General features: G+C 56.5%; 2 protein-coding genes across 2 annotated transcripts; one reads left to right on the forward strand and one right to left on the reverse strand.

Moving 5' to 3' along the window:
- Nucleotides 1–1,890: 1,890 nt before the first annotated feature.
- Nucleotides 1,891–4,900, reverse strand: CFAP184 (cilia and flagella associated protein 184). The gene has a single exon (XM_068542348.1). It carries the CDS (start codon nucleotides 4,755–4,757, stop codon nucleotides 3,084–3,086), a length of 1,674 nt encoding a protein of 557 aa, XP_068398449.1. The 5' UTR covers nucleotides 4,758–4,900; the 3' UTR covers nucleotides 1,891–3,083.
- A 446-nt stretch (nucleotides 4,901–5,346) lies between these two features.
- TADA2B (transcriptional adaptor 2B) lies at nucleotides 5,347–18,442 on the forward strand. The gene is made up of 2 exons (XM_068543482.1): nucleotides 5,347–5,643; nucleotides 17,384–18,442. The coding sequence occupies exons 1-2, from the start codon at nucleotides 5,374–5,376 to the stop codon at nucleotides 18,374–18,376; spliced, it is 1,263 nt and encodes a 420-aa protein (XP_068399583.1). The 5' UTR covers nucleotides 5,347–5,373; the 3' UTR covers nucleotides 18,377–18,442.
- Nucleotides 18,443–19,835: the final 1,393 nt, after the last annotated feature.

Raw genomic sequence — 19,835 nt, forward strand, 5'->3', positions numbered from 1 at the left:
ATGTTATGTGAACCGATGGTGCAAAAAGAAATTGTTGTTTCTAAGAACACTAAAAGCTTTGAAAAGTCTCAATAAAGGCAGATCTCTTTAAAATGCTATGGAATTGGGTGTGGGTGAGACAACTGGAAAATAGTTAACATCTGTTGGGCGTTTACTATGTGTCAGGCACTACGTTAAGCCTTTATATAAAATATCTGTTGGATCCTCACAGTAACTCTGAAATGGGTACTGAGAAAACCAAGGCACAAGGACGCTGAGCAACTTGCCTGATTTAGGAAGTGGTGTGGCCAGGATTCTGAAAGAAAATAATAATGGAGTCTGCGCTGAGATTGTTGTACAAGAAATTTAAGTTTCTGAAATCCATAGACAATTCAAAATGGGTGCAGTCATTCGAGAATCAAAGAATCTACCCTTAAGGGAAGGCCTTGGCTGTCTACCTGAAGATTAGAAGTGGTTGTGCATTTGTATTTCGAAATTAGAATGAAGTGTTGAAAACAAAAAAACCCCCAGAAGGCTGGTTTCATGTAACATCTCATTCAAATTTTCTCGTGCCTGCATTTTTCAGGCCCTGTACTTTTTGACAAGGAGATGAAAAACAAATCTTTAGCCTTTTAGTGTTCATAAAAATAATCTTAGTTCTAGGGGTTTCTAGTCCAAACTCAGGCACTACTCTTTAACTCTCCCCTCATGGAAGGCAGGGTCTCTGCTGGAATGGACAACTCTCTGTATGTCCTTCTTCCCGTGGCTGCAAGCTGCTCCCCTGTCATTTTCTTCAGTGGTTGCACTTCGTGAGAAATCCTCCTTTCTACCTGTGATTGTTTCTGAATCTGACATAGAACTTGGTGCCTGACATACAATAGGCATTCAAGTAACCCTTATTTTCAGAAAATGAGACTGACATTATGCATTAGTCCAACAAATTTATTCAACATTGATTATGTGCTTGGCACTGTGCTTGGCCACTAAGGCGGATGGTAAGCCAACAGTCCTTCTGTTCCGGGGCCTTTGTCTCGGGGGCACAGAGGACGAAGCAGACAGTCACAAAGCGGTGGGTCAAAGGCTGGCATGGGGCTAAACGCAGGCTGCTGTGGGGTGCAGAGGGCTGTCAGTAAGACAGGGGAGAGGATACTTTAGGGTCCTGGCATTCTTCCTCGGACAGCAGTCTGTCTAAAACAGTTTGTGAATGTGTTGCTGTTTCATGATCAAGAGTTCTCCTATAATCTCATTAGAAAGAACCTCGTTATGAAATAATCCACAGAAGATTATTTATCTTCTAGTCAATTGGAACACCTCCAGCACAGGTCATGTAATTTGAGAGACCATCGGTAGCTTTGCTGCTTAAAGCAAGGCCAGCCTCATCAGTCTATTTTGTATCTTTGTGCTCTCAGAGACCTGCTAGTCACTGGGTTGAAGGCTTATGAGGAAAGGTTTGGATCCACCTGGGTAACTGCCAGTGGTTCAGCATCAGCTGAAAATACCTATTCTCTCTAGTGAACCAAGGGGCCGGACACTGATAATGAAAGCTGCTCGCTTGGTGAAGGCACCGAGCCTATTGCCAGTTTGACTTTCAAGCCTCCTCAGCCACAAGAGAACCTAGTGCACCTGTGTCGCTTTCAGTTTGAGGCACCGGGAAAACCAAGTTCTATTTGTCAGTGATTCACTACTTCACTTAGGTCTTGATGAATAGGATGGAGAGAAGACAGAAATTGTAAAGGATAAGGAGAAGGAAGTAGGAAGGCAAAGCTTTTTACTCCTCTCCTTGTAACGTTTGTGCGCTCTGATAAGTACGTTATAAAAAAGTGTATAAGTGTGCTGAAGAAAAGGAGTTTTAATCAACCTTTATTGGGTTTAAAGGGAACACACTTTAGAAAACAAAATCATGTCATCAAAAGATGAAAGTTATTGTGATTTTCTCACAACCAACTGAGTCATCTGCCTAGAGAAAGAAGGGTTTCTAAAGGTGTTTAGCACCAAAAAAGAGATCACCCTTCTTATGATCTTTCTTATTCTTAAGTTTAGGGATGGGAGAATACTGTTAATCCCAAATCTGCACATCTCAAAATTCAAGCTAAGATTAAGAAGAAATAAAACCAAGCCCCTAGCTCCCAAAAGCATCAAAGAAACCGGAAAATATTCATCACTGATTCCAGGTTAAGGAGATAGACCTATCAGGGGTTTCTTACATGAACTCAAGGAATGAGAGACATTTTAATATTTGATACAGAGGAAAATCATGTGCACAGTGAGGGTCCAAGATCTGAAAATATCTCGCTGAAAACAGAAGGCTTATGGACAGTCGGCAGTCGCCAGTCCATATATTTTGCACCTGGCAAAATACACAATACAGTCACCATTCTGTCTTCACTGGAAAACAAAATTTCATTTTTTGGCACAGATCAATGCATTTCTTTCGTGGATCCAAGAAAACGTTTCATTAGAATTGAAGACTCGTTGAGCCAGAAACAAACATTCACAGTTAAGTAGACAGACTGAGCCTCCTTTCATTGGAAAAGGAGAGACGAAGGAACGTCAGCTCCTTTCCCTGGTTCTCATTCCTCCTGTTCCTGGCTATTTTTTTATTACCCCAGAAGCTAGTGCTACTTACATGCATAACAATTTTAGACTAAGGGAATTAGTGAGGTTCGAACTGAGCCGGCGACTCAGGACCACACAGTTCAGTGCATTCAAAGGGGATTTCACACTGAGCTTAATGCACAGGAGTGTTGTTGGCACCCTGCCCATTTGTCGAACCCTCTCACACATGGAGGAAGAACAGTTCTCCTCAGTGTCAGGACACTGAAATTATGGAATTGCTCAGATATAAAAGGGCTTTTGACAGCTTTTTATGAGGAGTAAGTCATCCCTGTTTGTTCCTCTGTACCCATTTTACTTAACCCTGTATGAACTGAGTGCTAACTCAATTTTGTGCGCAGCACTAATTGGGAAGCTGAAAAATTAAGAATACAAAACACAGTTCCATCCCAAACATCATAGGCCTTTGTAAGAATGGCAAGAAATGGAGAATAAGAGTTAACGAAGGATGAAGTTTGCTGAGATTGAAGACGTTCTGCTGACTCTTCCCGTCAAGAAGGCAGAAAGGCTTTGGCCTCCCTGATCTTCTGCTTCACGCCTCTGCAGGACAGAATAAGCCCAGCGTGATGGTGCTTCAGGGCTTCCAAGCGCTGGTTGAGCTCTGCAGTCCTGTCCACCTTCTCTTCCATGTCCCGAAGGAGTGCTTCCTTGCCCAGAAGCCCGCACTTCTGATTCAGCTTGATGTTGTCAATCCGCAGGCTGTCTCGGGCTTGCTTAGTCTTGGTCAAGATGTCCCTCTTTAGGGCCACCTGAGTCTCAATCTCCATAAGGTCTGACTTTTTACACGCATTTTCTATGTCCACAAAGTGTAACTTTTCCTTCACATGGGTTATTATTTGCACATTGTTGGTCACCTTGCTGCGCAGTTTCAAAAGTTCCTCATTTCGCTCCTCGACTTTCTCATTGAAGGTCTGGTTCTCAATCTTAAGCTGTTCAAAATCTATCAGGAGCAGGCCCTCTGTCAGGTCCTCCTGGGCCCTCATCCTGTTTTCAAAATGCACCAAACTCTGCTTCAGCTGCACGTTCTCTAGCCTCACGGCGCTTATCTCCTTCTCCTTCTTATCCTCCAACGCCTGGATCTGCTCCACCTCTCGCAGAGCGGCCTGGCGACCACCCCTCGTCCGACAGCTGCCCATGGCCTGCATCACCACCTGCTTCTTGAGTGCCTGCAAGCGTCGCCATTCCTTCTCCGCCCGGGAGAGCTTCTCTTTGCACTGCTGCTTCAGCTGGTCCAGCTCGCGGTGGTACCAGCGCAGGTCATCTGACTCCTGCTTCCTCAGATCCTCCAGCATGGCCAGATGGCGTAGGTATGCTTGCTCTTTCTCGGGGGCCTCAGGCTCCGCGCCCTTCTCGGGCACCTCGGCTGCATCCAGGCCCTTCTTCTTGCGCAGCGCCTCGAAGATCTTGTGCTGCAGGTAGATGTTGTAGCGCTGGTAGCGGCCTCGCGCCACCATCAGGGAGCGGTACTGTTCCAGGAGCTCGGCGCGCAGCTGCTGCTCCTGCTGCGTCTGCACCTCCTCAGTCCAATCGCAACTCCCAAGCTCTAGCCCCTCGTCCAAATCCCCCAGCTCGTCCTCGGTCTTCCCCAGGCCTCCTTGCACGAGCTTCTTCTCGCTCTCCTCGCTCTCTTCTCCTTCCTCCGCCAGCTGTCCTTCCCGCTCAGCCTCTCGATCTGGCGCAGCCTCTTCCTTGCCGGCCGTGGCCTGCTGCAGAGAGACCTGCGATGGGATTTCCTTCCTCCTCGGCTCCGCCGCCACCTCCGCCTCCTCCTCGTCCTCGTCCTCCTCCTCCTCCCACTCCTCCTTCTCCTCCCACTCCTCCTTCTCTGGTTCCTCGGGGCCGCCTTCGGGCTCCGGCTTGGCTGGCTCCTCAGGCCCGGCCTCCGCCAGGTCCCCTGGCTCGGCCTCCGCCTCGGCCTCGGCCGGCCACTCCGGCTCTCCGGGCCCCTTCTCGTCAGCAACCTCGGTGGCAGCCGGCCGTTCCTGGGACTCGGCCGGCTCGGCGCCCTCCTCTGAAGCCTCTACGGCCTCCGGCTCCGGCTCCGCGGGTTCGGCCGGGGACTGGGGGCCAGAGCTGGTTTTGATCCCGGACAGCCGTGAGGCCAGGCTCTCCACATCTCCATCTTCCTTCTCGGGGTCGCCAGTGTGGTCGGAGCGGTCGTCCATCTCCCTCACTCCGGGCCGGCGCCGCGGACCCCGGCTGCAGGCTGTGAAGTTTCCAGGGGCAACCAGGGGCGCGCGCGGTGGGCCCGGCAATTGGCTGGACGTCCGCCTGACGCCCTGCCCCCTTCTCCCCGCCTCCTAGCAAGAGCAGGCCAATGGGAGGTCGCGACCGGACGACGGGTAGCGTTGATTGGGGGAGGGCGTGGGCTCGCTCCACGAGGGGCGTGGCGCGTCCGCCGCGCTTCCTTTCCGCCCTTTTCCCCGCGCCCGGCCTGGGGCGGGGCGTCGGGGAGACTCTGGGAGTGGCGGGCGGCTGGCCCTAGGGGCGCGCAGGCGCAGAGCGGCGGGCCAGGCCCCCGCGCGGTGGCGCGCGCGGGGCGCCTGCGCGGTGCAGCGGGGCGACGGCGGCGGCGGCGGCGGCCGGGCCGGCCCGAGGGCGCCTGCGTGTTGAGGCGGGACGCGGCCCGGCAGGCCGGCTCTGGCGGCGCCTGGGCGGGGCGGCGCGGTGGCGGCGGCCGCGGCGGCGGGCGACGGTTGCTGGACCGCGGCGGCGGGCCCGGGCGGCGGCGCGCTGACGGCGGTCGCGGCGGCGGCGGGCGCGGGCGGCGGGCGGGGGAAGATGGCGGAGCTCGGTAAGAAGTACTGCGTGTACTGCCTGGCCGAGGTGAGCCCGCTGCGCTTCCGCTGCACCGAGTGCCAGGACATCGAGCTGTGCCCCGAGTGCTTCTCGGCCGGCGCCGAGATCGGCCACCACCGCCGCTACCACGGCTACCAGCTGGTGGACGGCGGGCGCTTCACGCTGTGGGGGCCCGAGGCCGAGGGCGGCTGGACCAGCCGCGAGGAGCAGCTTTTGCTGGATGCCATCGAGCAGTTCGGCTTCGGAAACTGGGTGAGCAGCGGGCCGGGAGGCCGGCGCACCTGCGGGTTCGGCGCGGCCGCGGAGGGCCGGGGGGACAGGTCCGGTTCACGCCCCAGACCCGGCGCCGAGAGGTTAAGCCACCCGCCCAAGGTCACACAGCAGGAAGTAGCGGAGCGGGGGTTCGGACCGTGGCTGTCTGACACCAGGGCCGTTTTCCCCGCCTTTGGGATTACTTCCGTAGGTGTCTGCCGGGTGCACCCCTTGGGCGAGACACCGGACGGAGTGGGAGTCTGGGGACACAGGCAGGTCCGCAGACTTGACAGCAGTAGGCGCCCGAGGAAGGAGTTGGGTTTGCCTGGAGGACAGTGGTGGTGAAGGCCAGACGAGCTCCACACGGGCCCGCGGCCTCTCCCACCGCCTCGCAGGCGCTCACCTTGCCCTCATGGCCCTGCTCGTTTTGTGGCCTGTGTCCCCTGCCAGGCACTTGTTCATCCTGGCGTCCCTGCGACACCAGGACCTCGTGTGAGGAGGGCTCAGTGGGTTCCGCCACAGGAGCGTCCCGTCCTGGGTTTTGGTCTCTTCCTCTGTCAGGAGGTTTCTATGGGGACACTTATCTGAGAGTAAAAGGCGAGAGCTGGACTGGACTCGTTTACCTCGGGCTCCTTGAGAGAGAGAGAGACGTGGCGGCGCTTCTCTAGGTGGTCCCTGAGGAGCGCTCTTTTCACTCTGCAAGAGAAAGCTCTCATCCCTATTGGAAGGGGAAAGCCTGGCTGTACTCTGGGCCGCAGCCGCCAAGGATGTGCGGCCACCTCCAGGCATTGTGAGAAGTAGGGAGGAGAGACCTGACCCCAGCTCCCCATCTTTCCCGACCCTTCCACTTGATGGTCCCCCAGCTTCCCCGAACCAGTGTTTCATCTTGCTGCCACTTCTCCAGCAGTACAGCCGGCCCTCAGTATCCACGGGGGATGCGTTTCAGAACCCTCCCAGGCCACCAAAGTCCTCCAGTACTCAGTCCGTTGTATAAAATGGCGAAGCGGGGTTGAACCCACGTATACCAAGGGCCGACCGTACGCCTCTCCTCCTGGGCTTACTGGAAGGCATTCCACACTTCTCCGCACATTCCCAAACACACCCTGCCTTTATTTATGTCTGCTTTTGTTTCTATAAAGTGAGCCAGTCTTCAGGGACCAGTACCCGTTTCACAGCCCTGGAATCTTTACTCTTCTCCCCAACTCCTTAGAGACGCTGCTGTACAAATTCTCACCTAGGCACCAGCATCATGATGGCCACCCGCGAAAACCTTCCTCCTCACTTTGTTCTGAAATGCCGTTTATTGATGTGTATTGAGCATCTGCTCTGTGCATGTTACAGAAGGACTTCACCCGGGTCTTCAGGGGCTTACAGTGTTGTGAGCATTTGGTCCTGAGCCTGGAGTTCTGCCCTGAGCTCCAGCCTTCGATCGCGAACCCATCCCTGACATCCTCGTGCTTATCTCCCGGACATCTCGACGTTCCTTGACCCAGATCTCACACCTCGAGCAGTTACTCGGGCTACAAATGAAGAACCATCCTCAGGGCCTTCTGGGTCCAGTTCAGTAGCAGCCTGTCTTCAGAATATTTCCAGAATCTAACCACTTCTCTCAGCCTTAGTCCAGGTTGAGGTTTATCTCTCGCCCGACCTCCAGGTTGATGTTTATCTCTCGCCCGACCACTTCGGGAGCCTCCTTACTGGCCTCTCTGCTTCATGCTTGTGCCCTGCAGCCCATTCCAGGCAACAGGATCAGAGTGATCTTTGAGGACACGTCACGTCACATCAGCTTTCCGTGGCTTCCAGTTTTCTGGAGATGAAACGTCAGGGCCTGCAGGCCTTATAGTACCTGCCTACCCCTGGGATCCCAGCTGCTACCCTCCTTGATCATTTTTTAGTTCTTCTGCTTAGAGAGTTCTTCCGCCAGATCAGGGCTCGTGACTGGTCTTTCTTCTTATATATCACTGCCTTAGAGAGCCTTCCCTTCCCCACTTATTCTTGCACCTCTTGTCTCTACAGTAGCAGCTCAAAGTAGCTAGCGTGGACCAAGAGCCTTGCTGGGTGCCGGCCACCATGCTGAGCTCTCCTGCGCTTCTTGTGAGATCCTCCCAGCAGCCCAGTGCAGCAGGTTTTAAACTGAATAGTTTGACTTCAGAGTCCGTGCTCCTAGCTGCACTGTCTACACTGCCTGCCCTGCAGCACTGTGGAAAATACTCGAAAAACAAGCCGGGGACTAAAACATTTGTAGTGTATGGGAGGAAGCTGGGAGGGCGTTCTCAACTTTAACTTGCACATGAATCACCTGGGGAGCTTGTTAAAAATGCAGATTCCCACTCCCGGCTGGCAGCAGGCTCAGCTGTTACGAGAGACAAAGCCGGGTGCTTCTCCCTGCTGAACCGGTGGTGGGTTCTGGGGGAGGCTAGCCAGGCCTGGAGGTCCACAGGCCACGCCGAGGCGCCGGCTCTAGTGTCTGTAGCTGTGCTCTTTGGGGCTGCTTTACCCTGAGCTTCACTGTGCGTCGTCAGAAGCTCCTCTGCTGCTCTGAGATGTGTGTCGTTCCCAGGTGTGAGCTCGTAAGTGGCGTGTCCCACGCTTGCCGTCGTTAGCAAGCGCCGGTTCTGGGTGACGCTCCTCCCAGCAGCCCTGTGGGGTGGCTCTCAGTTTACAGCTGAAGAACAGCGACTCCGAGAACTTAAAGTACTCGTGCAGGATGCCCCAGCCTTCCACGCGGTGGAGCCAGGGTGTAGACACAGGCCTGACCCGGAGCCTGGGCCTTAACCTCCTGGGGTAAAGAGCGACGCGGGAGCCAGGTCTGGACCCGGCTCGGCGGGAGGTGAGTGGGCGGGGCGGGGCGACGGTGACGGGGCGGGCGCAGGAACTGGCTTTCACGGGCTGAGTGTGGAGTGTGGAGAAAGGCAGTGGGGATGGTGGCGCGGAGGAAGGTGACACCCTTCATTCCGATTTCTCCGCGGGGTCGTGGGGACTTCGTGGGGACAGGCCGCTGTGTAGCCCGGGCCATCTACTCACGCCGCGTCCCGGGGCTGCGGGCCCGGCCGAGGGGTGCCGGCAGTAAGGCCGGGAGGGTTTGGGGACGAGCCGCGGGGGTCGGGGGTACACACAGCTGTGACGGCGAGACCGGGGCAGGGCTGGCGGGTGGGCCCACAGGGTCTCATCACCGTGGGTATTGAGACCTCCTCCCCCCAGGGCAGCCGGTCGTGTGGTGGACGCTATGCAGATTCAGAATGAGACATGGATCCTACAGGAACGCAGACACAGACGTAAACACAAGGGTGAAATATTCTACGTTTGTGGATTGGTTGCTGGAGCATCGAACGGTTTGAGGGAGGCCCGGGCTCCTGCAGACAGACGGTGGTCAGGAGGACTCTAGGAGGAGGTGGGGTTCAAGCTGGCCTTGAAGCTAGATTTCAAACTGAAAAAGGATGCGAAGTTCTCTGTGGGCTCTGCGGGGGCTTGTGCTTGTGCACATACATTCGGCCTAATTATCGGAGGCAGGTGGAATGTCCTGCACAAGGAGTTTTACTCTTGTAGATGACAGTAGGCATCCGGCAGCCAGGTGATGCCGGATATGTAGGTGATCGCTGCGCTGTGCAGTCGTTGGTTCATTTGTTCATCCGGCACTTACTTGGGGCCCGTTTTATATCAGCCCCTGTGCTAGGTGCACAGAGTAGCCCCTGGGTGAGGTCTGGAAATAGGTGTTTACAGACATTCTCAGGGAGTCCCAATGCAGTGGGTCAGCAGAGCCTCGTTTGGGGACCATGAGAACGGTCACCTCCTCAACCAGGCGAAAGTCCCTTCTGTGTGCTGGTGGGAACGGGTAGGTCCATCCTGTGAGCCTCCCGACAGCGGGGTTCTTAATTGCCATTAAGGATGGGGAGGAGGAGGAGGGAAGAGCCTGGGTGGAGAAACCAGCTAGAATGAATACGGTTATGCAGAGCATTGTGATTGAGAATACCCTGGACGGCTTGTTAAACACGAATCCTGTCCCCCCTCCCCCTCCGGGTTCTGAAGTCAGCAGGTCTGAGGCTTGGTGTGAGAATCTGCATTTCTAACCACTTCACAGGTGACGCTGCTGCTGGCCCAGGGACCCTACTCGAAAACCACTGATGTGGAGCAAGGCGTGTGACTCTTATATGTGTGTGTGTATATATATATATATATATATATTTTTTTTTTTTTTTTTTTTTTTTGCTGTGTTGGGTCTTCGTTTCTGTGCGAGGGCTTTCTCTAGTTGTGGCGAGCGGGGGCCACTCTTCATCGCGGTGCGCGGGCCTCTCACTATCGCGGCCTCTCTTGTTGCGGAGCACAGGCTCCAGACGCGCAGGCTCAGTAATTGCGGCTCACGGGCCTAGTTGCTCCGCGGCATGTGGGATCTTCCCGGACCAGGGCTCGAACCCGTGTCCCCTGCATTGGCAGGCAGATTCTCAACCACTGCGCCACCAGGGAAGCCCAGGCGTGTGACTTTTAAAACTTCTATTATTTAAAAAAAAGTATATATTTTTATTGTGGTAAAACATACATGACGTAAACTTTGCCATTTTAACCATTTGTAAGTGTCCAGTTCGGTGGCATGAGTACATTCACGTTGGGCAGCCATCACCACCATCATCCCCAGAACATCTTCACAGACAGAAACTCTGTCCCCCGTTTCCACCTCCCCCAGCCCCTCGTAGTTGCTCTTCTACTTTGTGTCCCTATGGGTCTGCCTGTCCTAGGGACCTCACATAAGTGGGTTCATGTAATAACGTTTGTGCTTTTGTGACTGGCTTGCTTCACTTACGATAATGTTCCCCAGGTTCGTCAGTGTTGTAGCAGGTGTCAGGACTTCCTTCCTCTTTAAGGCTGACTAATACTCCAGTGTGTGGATGGACCACCTTTTGTTTATCCAGTCTTCCATCGATGGGCACTTGGGTTGCTTCCACTTTTGGCTGTTGGGAATGATGCTGCAGTGAACGTAGGTGTTCAGATATCTCCTGGAGTCCTTATTATTTTGGGTAAATACCAGGAGGTGGAATTGCTGGATCTGTGTAATTTTTTTGAGGACCTGCCATGCTGTGTTTTGCAGTGGGGGGCACACAGCTTTTTCAAGCTCTTTCACAGGTAGCCTGATTTGACCTGAGAGGCTTTAGTCCCCTTGAGGGCCAGTCCCCTGTGTGAGCTGGTGAATCCTGAGTGAGTTTAGGGAGGTGGACAGGGCCCCTGCAGTGGCTGATGACCTGGAAGCACAGACAAGAGACCCGTGTTAGTCACCAACCTCTGCGGTCGGAGGCGGCCCTGACCCGGACAGCAGCGCATCCCAGAGGAGGGGTCGGGCTGGAAGGCAGGGGAAGGTCTGGGGCCTACGATGCGGGGTGGGCGGCCCAGGGCGTCCTCCCAGCCCCCAGAGGCAGACAGGCTGTTCTCTTCACTGTAAAAGGTGACCGGCCGGGGCTGGAGGAGGCAGTGGCCGTGTCCAGGGCCCCGTGTGAGCGCGCGGGGCTCCGGCGCAGGGGGCTGGCCCAGCCCGGGGTCCTCGCAGCCAGTCCGGGAGAAGGGCACACGTGCACGCGGGGGCGCGGAGGCCCAGGTGGGGCTGCAGGTCCGGGTCCGAAGCCCAGGTTTAGTCCACGGGGCAGGCGGACGAGTGTAAGGAGTGACTGAGGGAGGCCGGTGCCCGGGCTCCTGCTCGCGTCCCTGTCACAGGCTCCGGCCCTTTGTCCCGGTGGCGGGCGGCCCGGGCGCTCCTCTGGGCGCCAGCAGAGCCGTGGGGGGAGCCGGCTGCGGAGCGCCCTCCGGGCTCTGAGTCCGCCCTGGACCCCGTTCTCTCCCGGCCCCGCAGGCCACTCACTCTCTGCTGCCCCGGGGCCCCTGCGGCGTCCTGGCTGCTCTCGGGGTCTCTGCCCCAGCCCCTGGGGCTGCTGGGTTGCTTCTGTCCCCTTGAGGCTTCTTCCCTTAAAGAAAAAGGAAGCTGGAGCCGTGCCCCTCTCGGGAGATGCGGCGCACGCCAGCCCCAGGCCTGGCCCCTGAGCCTCTGGAGTGAAGCCGGCCTCCGGACCTCCGCCTCCCAGGCAGACGCTGCCGCCGAGAAAGGATGTGCGCTCTTCAGGATGCTCTAGAGCAGAACCGCCAGCCTGCACAGGAAGGGTGCTCTGTGACGCTAGAGATAGTCGTTCTGTGAAAGGCACTGGTTTGTGCACAAAGATTGGACTGAATTTTCTGCCCGGGAAGAAGTAGGTCGTGCGGTGCCCTCACACATCCCGGAGGTCAGAGAGGGAGCCGTGGCCGCACTTCTGTGATGCGGTCCGTCTGGAAAGGAGAGCGGGAGCCCGGCGGCGGGGCCTTGCGCTGCCTTTTGAACGTCTCAGAAAGCAGTTGACTGCACGGCCTGCTCTTGGTGTGCCCTGCGCCACTGGGTGGGCGAGTGCTGGCCGGTGCCCTCGGGGGTAGCTTCACCTAGGGTTATTCTCCCAGTCCGTAAAACGTGGGGAGTAAAAGTCATGGTACCTCGTGGGAACTGCTAGGAGGATGAAATGAGGTGACAGATGTAAAGGCTCGTACACGTTAACTGTTACTATTCGTGATGGTTTTTGTTTTATCCTGACCAAACCCTTTAAGAGGAGGAATTACAGATCAAGAAGCAGAAGTTGAGAGGATAAGGATCCCACGCTAGTAAGTAATTGAGCCAGAATCTGAACCTAGTTCTGGGGATCATCGAAGGCTCCCTTCAGGAGATGATCTGGGTCTTGAGAATAAACACAGGTTGTGGAAGTGACGCTGATGGCTTCGTAGTAGTAACAGTAGCCAACATCCATGGGGGCAAACTGTGCCCGACACTGGGCTAAGCACTGTGCGTGTGTCACCTCATTAACTCCCCCTTCTGCCCCGTGAAGGAGGTGGTGGCGTTACCTCCGTAATTTAGACAAGTAGACTGAGGCACAGAGAAGTGATTCGTCTGAGTTACTGCGCAGTGAAGGGGTGGAGCCAGGAGTGGGTCGCGAAGCCCGGCCCCAGCCTGTGCACGTGGAAAGTAGTTGGCATTTGTCTGGAGGATGTCGGCACAGCAGCCCGGCGAGCAGACCTTCAGGTCAGGAGGGGCAGTGGCCGCCTCGGGCGAGAGCGGCCAGCACGGAGGGGAGAGACCCCGAGGCAGCCCCGCTGGTGGGAGCGGGCCGGCCCGCAGTGCTGCCGGTTCTCTGGACTGTTTTTTCTTCCTTTCCCTGCTCAGGTGCTGGCGGCTGGCATGAGTGCGCCTGGAAAGGCCGGAGGGCGTGCAGAGCAGCCAGAGAGCCCGGGGGAGCTGTTGCCCACTGGGCCTCCTTCCTCTCCTGGAGAGGCTGCATCCTGGCCTGGGTCTAGTGACCTTGGAAAGTAGACCTCACGGGCCCAGTTCAGTGTCTGAGCGACACGTTTTCCTTTATTTTTCTGAGGACTTCAGGAAGCAGCATACCTAACTCTCCTTACCTTTTGGCAAAGATGGGAGTCTCTTTTTTCCTAAGCGTTTAGCGTTAGGCTTTGGGCTGCTTACCGGTGTGGTACTGCGTGCTGCGGCAGGAGCGGAGCCAACCGCAGGATACAGCTGTGTTCCTTGTTTAGTTCTAGTGGTGCTTGAAGGGAACTTTCTCTTCAAATCTCTTTCCCCCAAACTCACTTTTGTTGCTTCTGCCTGCCCAGCCGTCTGTCTGTCCATCCATCCTTCTGATCATCTGTCCCTCCGTCCATCCATCCTCTGTCCATCTGTCTATCCATCTATCTGGATTAAGAAACAACTTTGACCTTGAACATGTGAGGGAAAGAACTTCCCTCCCATTCACCTGCCTGCTGTCACATGGGACGCTGTAACGTGGTGATGGGCCACTTCTCTCACTTGTGTGACCACTGACACGTGAAGATTGAAGGGTGTGACGAGCAGGGTGCTGGGCCTGTGGTAGGAGTGCTGTTGCTGTTTTTAACCATCATCTTTTAAAATATGTTCATTACTGTGGTTTCGCTTCCCTGAACCTGTCTACCTTCTGTGGACTCCTATTAGAATCAGAGCTGGGCCATCGCTGTCATTTAGACTATTCCATTATGACCCTCACTGTTCGAGGGTCCTTGGAAACTAGGACCTTGCGTGCTTTCCTGGGCCTTGTTCACTGCTCATTAAGCTAATGTGGTGGCCCCTGGGGGCGCGATTCTCTCAGCTGTAGCTGGCGGCCAGTGTCTCTCCCAGCAGTGGCCTTCCTTAGGCAGTGGCTGGCGTGCTTGCTGATGGGGGTGCCTGGGCTCCTAGCCCAGGATGGGGGTGACAGGGCGCTAGCCCCACTGATCTGTGGCTTCATAAATACCCATCGCCTGGGTCCATCTGGAGCCGGCGACCCCCTTTGTTACCTGAAGAGGAGCTGGATAACTGAGGAGTCAGCACAGGGCCCACAGCTGTGTGGCCCGCTTGCCCGGCGGGGCTGGGAGCCCAGGCCGCCCGCCTGGCCGCCACGCAGCCGCGGGAGTGTGGATATTTGCAGAGCAAGGCGTGGAGCCACGGAAGCGTTGGGGTGTCGCCCCCCGGAACACAAGAGCCGTGTCTTTTAAGGGCTCTGTATGTTTTTCCTTTAAACATTTTGGATGAAAATCTTAGACCTGTGTAAACAGAGAATTGAGGCAGAATTTAACTTTACTTAAAAAATACTTGTAGTTTTACTCAAAAGAAGTGAAAAACCAGCACACCGAATCCCTCCCGAAATGTGAGCATCTTGCATCTGCTCAGTGCGGGAAGCAGCCCAGAGCCATTAGCTCACGCACAGACAGGCCCGCGGTCCCACCAGCACCCCCGTTGAGGTAGCTGCTACGTCTCGTCCGCTCTGGGGCTGCACGCTTCCTTCCGTGTCTCTGGGCCCGGGACACCTGTGGGGAGTACTGGCCCGGTGCTTGTGGGGCGTCTGTAATTTGGGGTTGGCTGCCGGGCCCTGGCCTCACAGTGGTGAACAGAGCCGACCAGGGTCCCCTCTCCTGATGCTTCCCTCTGCTTGGGACTTTTCCTTAGTTTTAAAAATGGGCAGTACGTTCATAACGTTGAAAACGCTAAGTCATAAGAAGGTGTGCAGTGAAGTGGCCCCCTGCCAACCTCACCTGATGCCCTGGGGGACGGGGCTGGAGTCGTGTGTCTTTAGAAGGTGTCTGATGCACCACAGGCGGAGAGCTTTCTGTCTCCCAGCCATTTGGGCACGAGGGCAGCAGCGTGAACACACCCTTCTGTTGCGTGCGTTTTCAGCTGCCCCATGTGGGAGCAAACGCGGGTGAGGTCCCGAGAGCCCTCGCCGGGAGGACGCGCCGTGCATCCCCGGCCTGCGGCCCCCGGGCTTCCTTGCTGCCTCCACAGCCTCTGCTCTCTGTTCCCAGAGTGTCGGGATTGATGGAGAGAACCTCAGATCAATAAAAATACCTTGGTTTGGTCAGATGCAGCTTTGCTGCCGAGAATCCTTCTGTTCTTTCAGGGTTTAAATTTTACCCTCAGTGTGGTGCTCTGAGCATCTGATGATTTCTGGGAGGCAGGTCGCTGGGGTTCAGGGTGGACAGCAGACTTGCTGGAGGGCAGAGCTCTCACAGCAGGTCTGCACCGGACCAGGGACGGGGCCCAGATCGGGGGCCCAAGTTCCTACCCACGCAGCCTGGGTGGAAGCTGCGGTGAGGGGGAGAGGCTGAGGGGTACGGCTCCCGGAGCTGGCAGCTCAGACCAGGCGCAGGCGGGCAGTCCCGCTCCCCAGACACGCTCACCAGGGTGACATGCTCCCGAAAGGGCGTGGGTCAGGGACAGTGTCTTCCCAGTGTGTCACAGGGGCTCCTGGGCCCCAAGGTGGAGCCAGGGGAAGACCGTTACCGTCCACGAGAGCCTCACCGGCCGCTGAGGGGGGCCTCCTGCTCCTTTACTGTGGGACTCAAGGCTCCGAGGAGGGAGTGGCCAGCCTGGGTCAGTGACAGTAGCTGCTGGGAATGGTTGTGACTTGCTTTTGTTTTGTTGTTTTTTGGATGAAATGCTTCCTGGGGAAGGATAATGACAGAGTTGATGCTTAGAGTGATTTTTTTTTTTTAAGTGTCTTTTTTTTTTTATATAAATTTATTTATTTTATTTTATTTATTTTTGGCTGTGTTGGGCCTTCGTTGCTGCGCACGGGCTTTCTCTGATTATGACGAGCGGGGGCTACTCTTTGTTGCCGTGCACAGGCTTCTCATTGCGGTGGCTTCTCTTGTTGTGGAGCACGGGCTCTAGAGCGCAGGCTCTGTAGCTGTGGCTCGCGGGCTCAGTAGTTGTGGCTCGCGGGCTCTAGAGAGCAGCCTCAGTAGCTTGGTGCATGGGCTTAGTTGCTCCGCGGCATGTGGGGTCTTCCCAGACCAGGGCTCGACCCGTGTCCCCTGCATTGGCAGGAGGATTCCCAACCACTGTGCCACCAGGGAAGCCCGCTAAGAGTGATTTTTAAAGAAGAAACCATGTAGTTTCTCCATGAGACAGAGTCTAGCTTTAGCTGTGGTCCTCCCTTTTCCCTGCATGGTGCTCAGAAAGAGGCCTTGCAGTTAGGTCCTGGTCCTGCCTTCTTTGTTCCGGTGCCTTTCAGCCCCGCCCTCTGTGCAGCACCTCCGGGAGGGACGCTGGGTCTGGTCACTGTGCCAGGGATCCTTCCTAATGCTTCCCTCCCCTCCCCTCCCCTCCATGCCCAGTTTGTCAGCAGCGTCAGCCCGAGGAGACTGGCTGGTTTCTTGGGTTCCAGTTTGGCCTTTGGGGGTGCAGGGACCATCCCGATCTCGGGGGGCGGGGGGGGGCGCGCGTTTCTGGGGCGGAAGGCAGCCTGTGCGGCGCCCCGGCGGCTGCCAGAGCCGGGAGGGCAGAGCGCGGGGTGAGCGAGGCGGGCGGGGTGCTGAGTGGCTGCCGGTGAATGAGTGCGCATTTTGGGCAGTTACTTTCTGAAGTGGCTTTAGCGGTTGACTTTGAGGAAGAGGCCTCTTGGCAGAAGGAAAAGATTGAGGGAGTTGTACAATTTCCTCCCATTAATAACTCTGTGTTCGCGGAATGAACGCCTGCTTGCAGCCCGGGCGTTTCCAGCCGCCAGGCCACGGGGGCTGTCAGAAGTGATGGCCCACCTTCCCCTTTGAAAGGCTCTTTCCCACTCAACGCGACTGCCCCCTAGGAAAGGGACAGGCGGACCTCTGGGGCCGGGGTGTCAAAGACCGGGCCTCGGCCCTTTCTGTTGGGAGGCGGGCAGCGCGATGGAGACCCGGGCGTGTCTGTTGTCTGGTCTGGGAATGGAGAGGTGGGCTGGGATGAGGCGTGCACCCCAGGGCTCTGGCTGTGCGCCCGCATCCTGTGAGCCCCTCAGCCAGACAGCCGCCCCGAGAGCGGGTCGTGCGGCGGGCAGATCAGCCCGTGCCAGGGGCCTCCGCTCGCTCTCTTAGGGAGCCCGGAGCAGAGTCGGGATCTCAGGCGTGGGTTCCAGCCCCGCTCTGCTGCCAGCTCGCACCGTGACCCCGCGCATGTTGGCGCCTCTCTGGGTCCTCACTTTCTCACGGGCGGGCGGAATCCTCGAAGGTTCCCTCGAGCGCTGACTTCCACGTGATCAGCCCAGCCCTAAGGAATGTGCAGGAGGAGTGTCTCTGGGGAGGGGACCATAATGATGCCATAGGAAGTAGTTCAGGTGAACCTTTGTGAAAGCGTTAAGGGAATCGCGAACGCTGAGTCTGACGCTCTGACTTTGGAAATGACCTCTGACCTTTGCCGTTGTAGGAGGATATGGCTGCTCACGTTGGCGCTTCCCGGACTCCCCAGGAAGTGATGGAGCATTATGTAAGCATGTACATCCACGGAAACCTGGGGAAAGCCTGCATCCCCGACACCATCCCCAATCGGGTGACAGACCACACCTGCCCCAGTGGAGGCCCCCTGTCTCCCAGCCTCACCACCCCCTTGCCTCCCCTAGACATCTCGGTGGCCGAGCAGCAGCAGCTGGGCTACATGCCGCTGCGGGACGACTACGAGATCGAGTACGACCAGGACGCCGAGACGCTCATCAGCGGGCTCTCGGTCAACTACGACGACGACGACGTGGAGATCGAGCTGAAGCGCGCGCACGTGGACATGTACGTGCGGAAGCTCAAGGAGCGGCAGCGGCGCAAGAACATCGCGCGCGACTACAACCTGGTGCCCGCCTTCCTGGGCAAGGACAAGAAGGAGAAGGAGAAGACGGCCAAGCGCAAGGTCACCAAGGAGGAGAAGGAGCTGCGGCTGAAGCTGCGGCCGCTCTACCAGTTCATGTCCTGCAAGGAGTCCGACGACTTGTTTGAGAACATGCACAAGGAGAAGATGCTGCGCGCCAAGATCCGGGAGCTGCAGCGGTACCGGCGCAACGGCATCACCAAGATGGAGGAATCGGCCGAGTACGAGGCGGCCCGGCACAAGCGGGAGAAGCGGAAGGAGAACAAGAACACGGCCGGCTCCAAGCGGGGGAAGGAGGACGGCAAGGACAGCGAATTCGCCGCCATCGAGAACCTGCCCGGCTTCGAGCTGCTGTCGGACCGCGAGAAGGTGCTCTGCAGCTCCGTGAACCTGAGCCCCGCTCGCTACGTGACCGTGAAGACCATCATCATCAAGGACCACCTCCAGAAGCGGCAGGGCATCCCCTCCAAAAGCCGCCTGCCCAGCTACCTGGACAAGGTCCTGAAGAAAAGGATTTTAAACTTCCTCACGGAGAGTGGTTGGATTTCCAGGGATGCTTCCTGAAGGCGAGTCGCTGCGAGACCTGGAGTGACGCGGAAAAGCTTGTGAGCCAAAATGACCGGGGGAGGGGGGGGGGGTGGGGGAGGGGCGGGGAAACGCTTTTTTCCCCGTTGCTCTTTTTTAAACAAATTGAGTTCTTTTTTGAGGATATAAATTCTTTTTATGGTCCTCTTTAGAAGCAATAGAAACACTCTTATATCGGATCGTGGGGGAGACAAGTATCTATTTTAACTTAGTCCTGAAAGTAATACTTTAAGATGACGATTTGCCTTGAAGTGTTCGGTTTGGAGAATATTACGAGATTGGGTAATTTCCCTTTATTTGTGAGTTTCTTCCCTTTGGTACATGACTGTTGTGCTGTGGGCAGAGGGACGCCTTGCCCTGCTGGGCTGCCAGCTTCGCCCTGTGACCTGACACCCCGGCACAGCCCGGCACGTGGCACTTTAGATGGGGGCCGGGCAGGGCAGGTGGAGGAGAGGCCGGGGAAGGACAGGACAGGGTGTCCGCAGGGACTGGAGAGGAGGAATCTGGTGTGGAACGAGTTGGTCAAGCGGAGTGTCCGTAGCTCCCGAATCCGACCGCCCCGGCTTGTTCCCGGGGGGCTCACCGTGGGAGGAGCAGCGGCCCTTGGCAGGCTCCCTTGGGTCTCGGAGGACACCGGGCCCAGCACGGACTGCCAGAATGCTGGGGCTGCTTTTTGCCGCTCTGAGAAGTTGCATGCGTTTTACTTGGAAGAACTCGTTTTAGAAGGTTCACGGTTGAGAGTTCTCTGGGTTCTGGCGTTAGCTCCCCCCAGGGTTTTCACCCCGGTTGCAAGTACCTCTTCCGCTGCGACTGTGGCCCTGCATCTTACTTGGGGTGGCGTCAGGCGCTCAGCTTGGCGAGGCCTGGGCACCGCTTCTCTGGGTCACCGTCTTGAACCCCACTCAGAGGTGGCTTCTGCCCGGCCCTGTTTAGAGATGCTCCCAGGGGCGCTCTTTCGTGGACCTGGACGGTACCTTCCTTCTGGAACCTGAGGAGTCCCTCGTCTTCCCGCTGCTCAGGGCTCTTGTGTCCAAGGCCCTGCTTTGGAGTTGGTGGAGTGGCCAGACAGAGCCCAGCGGTCGGTTCCTCCCGGGGCACGTCCTGCCTCTCCTCCCTCACAGCTACCAAGACTGTTTACCTCCCAGAGTGTCTGGGCTTGAAGTTACATTAAAGTGAAGTTATTTGAAAGAAAAAAGAAGAAAACCTCATCATTTCCAAGAACGACTTAATTAACGGTGCCTTTTCCTTTCTTCTTACGTTCTTCTGTCCTCTAGGGTAAAATTTTCAGCATTAAATAAGCCCTTCAGATACCCTGTATATGGCTTTAGTTGTAAACTGCCTGGCACGCTGGCAGGGAAGCACTCCCTGTGACCTAACGAGGAGCCCGGCACGTCTGTGTGAGCACGCAGTAGCGGGCAGCGCTCTTGCTCCCGGGCGC

Source organism: Eschrichtius robustus, chromosome 4 (genome assembly GCF_028021215.1).
Source record: "Eschrichtius robustus isolate mEscRob2 chromosome 4, mEscRob2.pri, whole genome shotgun sequence".
NCBI lineage: Eukaryota > Metazoa > Chordata > Mammalia > Artiodactyla > Eschrichtiidae > Eschrichtius > Eschrichtius robustus.